General features: G+C 50.5%; 1 protein-coding gene across 1 annotated transcript in view; it reads right to left on the bottom strand.

Moving 5' to 3' along the window:
- Window positions 1–3,424: 3,424 nt before the first annotated feature.
- Window positions 3,425–6,000, bottom strand: part of PPARGC1B (PPARG coactivator 1 beta) — a 42,959-nt gene continuing 40,383 nt past the window's right edge. The window contains exon 12 of the mRNA XM_041489945.1: window positions 3,425–5,684. Coding sequence (XP_041345879.1) covers window positions 5,581–5,684 — 104 coding nt within the window. The 3' untranslated portion in view covers window positions 3,425–5,580. The remainder of the gene's footprint in view (window positions 5,685–6,000) is intronic.

Genomic DNA, 6,000 nt, shown 5'->3' with positions numbered 1-6,000 from the left:
GATGTTACCCCGACCAAACAGACAGTTCACTTATAACTGTATCAGCTGCCACAACTATTATGTCTAAGTTTTTTGTTAATAGCAGAATAAAAGCAAAGTTATTTTAACATTATACATATAGCATTCATCTTAGTGTTTGTGAAAAGCCAACAATATAATATTTGTTTATAACAACAGCAAGGGGATGCATTAAAAGGAAAGAAATGTTTTTGGAGGCCCATGACCAAAAAAGAATAATTGCAGGAATGGGATGTTTCCTGAACGACCAACTGGGACCCTCAAAAGAACCCTACTCCAATGAAAATAAACTCTGAGAAGTGATTTAAACATGCAGAAAATTCAGGGAATATTTAGCATATAGGGGAAATGTATTGGATATGTAAAAGCTACATAAATTTAAGCTGGTCTGTCAGGAAGGTGTGGTGTGTGTAATGGGAGTTATGTCCTGCATGCCTGGGGCTGAAATAAAGAAATGCCAATTATAATATTGAAATTACAGTGTTAGAGAGTTTAATTCCTCATTTTCGGTGACAACAGGACAAACTCCTCACAGCAGCTCGAGGCTGAGAGCTTGGACACTTCAAGGGCAGCATGGCAGAAGGTGCAGCCCTGTGTGATGGGTCAGGAAAAGAGGCAGGAAGGAAAGCTGGGAAGAATCCTTGTGGGCAGGGAGGGAGGCTGGGACAGCTGCACCAGCAGCCAGAGGGCAAAGGAACCAAAGCTGTTCCCTTGTGCAAAGACAAGGATGGAGCTGGACAAGAGGCTGGGAGTGATAAATGCTGGGTGGGCAGTTGTGTGGTTACCTGAAGTGCAGCCTCCAGAGCCCCTGGGCAGAGCTTGTGTGGCACAAAGCTGAGCTCCCCGTCAGGCAGCTCCTGTGCCAGCAGAGCCCAGGCAGGATTTGGTGTCAGGTGCCCCTGCTCAGGGCACAGGGGGGAGCTGAGACTCCAGGAAGCAGCCCAGGACAGCTCAGCAGGCAGTGAAATGAAGTCCACACAGTTCCTTTTTTTGTTCTTTCCACTTTATAGTATATATGTTATTGTTTATTTATAGGCAGATCACTTCACTATTTACAGTACATGAGCGTAGAGATTCTACAGTCTTTTTGATGTAAACAAGAAACTCCACGGCAGGGGAGTCTGGAAAAAGAAGCCAGTTCTGAAGTATTTACACAATTTAAAATAGAACTTTTATACCCACTGGATAGATATAGAGAATACATTGAGCGATTTGGTTAAATTATCTATGAAACTATAGAATCTGACAATGTAAAAATACAAGAAAACGTTCTCTCATTTTAGAAGGTAGACAGTTAAATCACACTAGAAATAAATCTCTTTTCTTTTTTAAAAATAATAACAATAATAATAAAGGAAAGGCATAAGAATCCATGCCATCTCTTAAGGTTAAAGTATATTACATAAATAAGGACACAACAGAACGGAACCGGGGGAAAAATTAAGTGAAATATAAAAAAAACCACTACCAATTAAAAAAAAATACTAAAAACTTGATTCTTAATCATAAAGGGATCAATTCTGCTGCTTTTACTTACTCTGCAAGTAGAAAATTGCAGAGTTAAGTAGTGCTTACTCAGCATGAGCAACAGAGGCAGAATTGGCCCCTAATAATTATGAGCAGTGTCCTTTTACATTAAAAAAAGAAAAAAAAAAGAAAACCACAGAATTTAGCTTTTTTATATAAATAACAAAGCAGATGTGCCCCTTTTTAGGTGAAATTCTTACACCTTTCTCAAGAAATGCATCAATTGAACCGTTCTCTCTCTTTCTCACCTGCACTCACACACTCCCTCCCCAGCTCCTGCTGCTGCCCCTGGCCCCAGGGAGGGCGAGGGAAGAGGAATGAAACCCCAAAATGAAAGCCCAAAATGAAACCCCAAGGCTGCATTTGGCTCTGTATTGCTTGAGATTGTCAGGGATGGACTTAGAACAGAACAGGCGTTGGGTTCAGCTCCAACACCGGTACCTCAGGACTCAGCAGACCTCCAGAAAGAAAAAAAAAATCCCCGCAAAAAAAGGAGAAAACCGTGTAGATCTGCAATTGCAAAACTCATTTGCACGGCTCAGAGCTGAGGTCAGAGCCCGGACTGCAGCAAGGTGACTGAGCTGCTGCTTCCTGAAAGATGTGCAGCCCAGGCAGCTGTGCTGAGGAAATGAGAGAAACCTTTGCTTTGGGGCAGCATCCAACCTAAACCCTGGGATTGTCCTCTGCATTCAGCCCACACACTCAGAAACGTTTGCTCCTCCCTGCGGAGCCTCAGGGACACGCTGGATTCCAGCCAGAAACCTGCTGCCCCCCCCTGAACAATGAGTTTTTCTGGGGCAAACCTGTGCAAAACAAGCAAAGGGGCATTTTATCAGAAAACTCTTCACACATTCAGCATTTGCCCACAGCACCTGCAGGAAACGGCTGGGCGACGTTCTATACTTACACAGTTTTAAAAAAATAAATCTCCTCCTGACTTACTGCCTACCAGAATAAACCCTTTTGCTCTCAGTTTCCCCTGCCCATCCCACAGCCCCAGCCCTCGCAGGGGGGTGGGGTGGGAGGGGTCCCACAGGCTGGGTGGGATGGAAAGGCAATCCTTGGGAAAGGGGGGATCCCCAGTCCCTGGCAGCTCCTGCAAAGCTCTGGGCACCTCTGGCTTCCCTGGCAGCAGTGCCTGGGCATTGCTTTGCTCCTGCCCCATTTCCCTGTCAGCATCCAAACCTTAGGCAGCTCAGGAGGGAGCTCTCACCTGCCCCTGTGCCCGACCCATTTTCCTGCAGACTCGAGCACTGTGAGCTAAAGACACCTTTAGAGTAAAAAAAAACCCCACAAAATTAAAAAAAAAAAAAAAAAATCAAGTGGAAATTTATTTTTCACCCAGTTCTAAAAGGTGGGGGAAGCCCCAGGGCAGGCAGCACATAGCCCAAGGAGCTCTAAGCATAGTGCATAAGTCTGGAAAAGAAAGATTTTTTTGGGGGAGGAGGGAAAACAAACCATCCCAGGTGAAAGGAAAAAAAGTAAAAACCCAAACAAAAAAAAAAAAGAAAACCCAACCCCACTTATAGGCTTCAGGCACCACAAAGACCACTTATTGCATCTCTTCCTACCCTAGGGCTGCAGTACTGATGAGCTCTGTGCAGGACCAGCCCTCCCCTTCCCCAGCACCAGCCCCGGGACCCAGCAGCTGGGCTGGGGCCGACCCAGGGCACCCAGCCACAGGAAAACACTGGGAAATTCTGGGTCTGGGTCTGCCAAAACCAGTGCTTGGGAAGTGACTGAGTGATCCCCTGGTGTGGGCTGGAGCCCCCCAGCTCTGCACTAACCCTTCCCTCCACCACCCTTGATGCATCCCCAGCAGGGCCCAGCCATGGGTGCCCCCAGCTGAGTGGGAGATGGAAGAATTCCACTTATTTGCTTTTCTTTTTTTTTTTTTTTCTTTTGGATTGATCGTTTTCTGAAAAACATCAGCACAGCACAGGACAGTACTACCCACCCTAAATGTGTCGCTATGTACATTCTACATAAGCTCTATAGCAATCACATGTAAACATCATCATCGTGAGGAAATACTAGGACAGAAAAAGGCAAAGCTACAATGAGGCAATTGCCAATAGCAGATGCTCAGTGTCGGCCAGAGCTGCTTGTGGTCTCTAAGGTGGGATGAGAACCGGGGGATTTTGGGGCGGGAGAGATGCCAGATTTCACTGCTGAGGCTGGAATGGCACAAGGACTGTTCCCTGGCAGTGATCGTCACCGGCGGCGGGCTGGGGACCCCGCGGTGGCCTCCGGGCCCTGGCGCTGCCGGGCTGGGTGTTGTCAGAACCACGGCTCTCCCGAGGGAACAGCCAGGGAACTGTGCTGGTGTCGGCATTGCTGCTCCTGCCAGAGCCCAGCTGCACTCCAGGGGCCAACCCTGGCAGGGCTCCGGCTCCTGGCGTCACATCTTGTGCCATTTCCGAGGCTTTGGTCACTCTCCCTGCAGGACGGAACATACCCAGGGAACCGGGGATAAAACCCCCAGGTCATGGGGAGGGGAGACCCCAGGAGACTCTAATCTATCTATTGGCAGAGTTAAGGCTATAATATTCTATCTACAGAGGATGGCTGAATCCCTAGTGGTCTCTGGGGCTCAAAAATAAAAGGAGAAAGTGGCAATGGCTTGAGGAGCAGCGAGGTTCCCGCTCCCTTGGGAAAACAGTGCCTCTGGCCGGCTGGTGGTGGGCTTTGCTGCGGCTGGTGGGGGGCCGTGTCCCCTTCCCACCACACCCACACATGGAGGGCAAGTCCACAAGTTCATTTTACACTTAAATCCAGCGCCGAGGGCCCTTGGCCAGAGGCAGAGCTGTGCCCCGGGGCGCTGGACGGATCCAGGTGCGGGTGGGTGCTGGGACGTGTATGGCTTATCAGCTACGGGGCAGGGTGCTGGGGGGTGTTCAGGGTGGGTGCTGTGCCCACCCCGCCTCTCTGGGCTTGGGGCTGGACTTTGGGCTGGATTTGGGGCTGGCCTTCAGGCTGGATTTGGGGCTGGCTGCCCAGTGGGAAGCACAGACAGGTCTTCTTGCCCCACTTGCTTTGCAGGGTATGGAAGCGAGTGTGGATCAAGCCACAGGGCCTGGCCAGTCTCCCAGCCATCCAAGGAGCTGCAGAGGAGCCAGCTCCTCCACATGGACTGGAGACATCCATCCCCCAGGCTGTGCCAGCAGGACCCATCAGATCAGGCCTGGCTGGCTGCAGCCCCCAGCCCCTCTCTCGTGCCTCCAAAGGCAGCGGAGGCCGGAGCAGCGCTGGCTGCAGGCAGTGCATCCCTCTCCCACCCTCTGCAGCCTGCAAAGCTGCATCCATCACCCACAAAAACCCAGCCCAGCACGGGGGTGATGCTGGGGGCTCGGGCCGTGCCAGCACGAAGAATGGCTTTGACAGCAAAGTGGGTGACCCCGGGGCAAGCACCGAGCACCCCGGTTTGCCAGCAGGGGAGGCAGGGGAATGTCAGCTCTGTGACTGCTCTGACCCCCCATTTGCTGAGTGGCAAGTGCCTCATTACAGTGCATAGTTAAAAATCAAGGAAGCGGTACAATAAATCTGAATTACAGTACATCTGAGCCATAAATACATTTTTTTTAAGTATATACTTTTTTTTTTCTTCTCTTCTTCTATTAAAAATTAGTTTATAATCCTGATTCTATTCACAATGAACAATTTCATCATCACACACTACGGACAAAAAAATGTTATGGTGAACACAGCTGCAACTCCACGGCGGGAGCATGGGGAGGGCTGGGAGGGGGAAGAGGGGCCGGGGGGCTCCTAGGCTCACCCTAAAACAACCAGTCAGAAGCAGAGGGGGGACTAACGTGTGGCAGTGAGACATCAACACCATGGGGACTCACAGACAGAAGCAGCTTTGTTCAATGTAAACATCGATCAGGGGACAGCAGTCTCTCTCTCGCGGGCGTGCTCTCGCTCTCTCTCGCTCTCTCGCTTGCCATAGACTTGAATAATTTCTTTGAAAACGTAAACATATTGGAAGTGCCTTGACTGAGGTATTGAGGTATTCCTCCAAGGTTAAGGCTGTTACCGATGCAGGCTGAGCTGGGCCTCCTGCAGCAAGCTGTCGAAATCCATGGTCTCGTACTTGCTTTTCACCGCAGCTGGGGAGGACTCGTCCGTGCCGCAATCTGGGGGTGGCAGGGACAGAGCTGGGTCAGGGAGGGGGATCAGCCTCCTGTCTGCCTCATAGGGAGGGAAACTGAGGCACAGCAGGGCACTGCTCACTGCCCTGCTACTGCACAGCCAGGCTGGACACAGCGGTGATGGTGACACTGAAAAGAGCTGGGGTAGAGGGGCTGCAGCCAGGCCCAGCTGGGCAGGGCACACACCACTGGCATTCACTGCCAGGGGTGAAAAAACCTGCTGGGTGCAGCTGAATTTGGAGGGGCTGACACAGGGCCATCCCACGGGAGCTGTGCTGGTGGCAGAGCCAGCCTGCTCCAC

This window comes from Pyrgilauda ruficollis, unplaced genomic scaffold, assembly GCF_017590135.1.
Source record: "Pyrgilauda ruficollis isolate IOZ18807 unplaced genomic scaffold, ASM1759013v1 scaffold97, whole genome shotgun sequence".
NCBI classification, from domain to species: Eukaryota; Metazoa; Chordata; class Aves; order Passeriformes; family Passeridae; genus Pyrgilauda; species Pyrgilauda ruficollis.
This window is presented reverse-complemented; position numbering and strand designations above follow the sequence as displayed.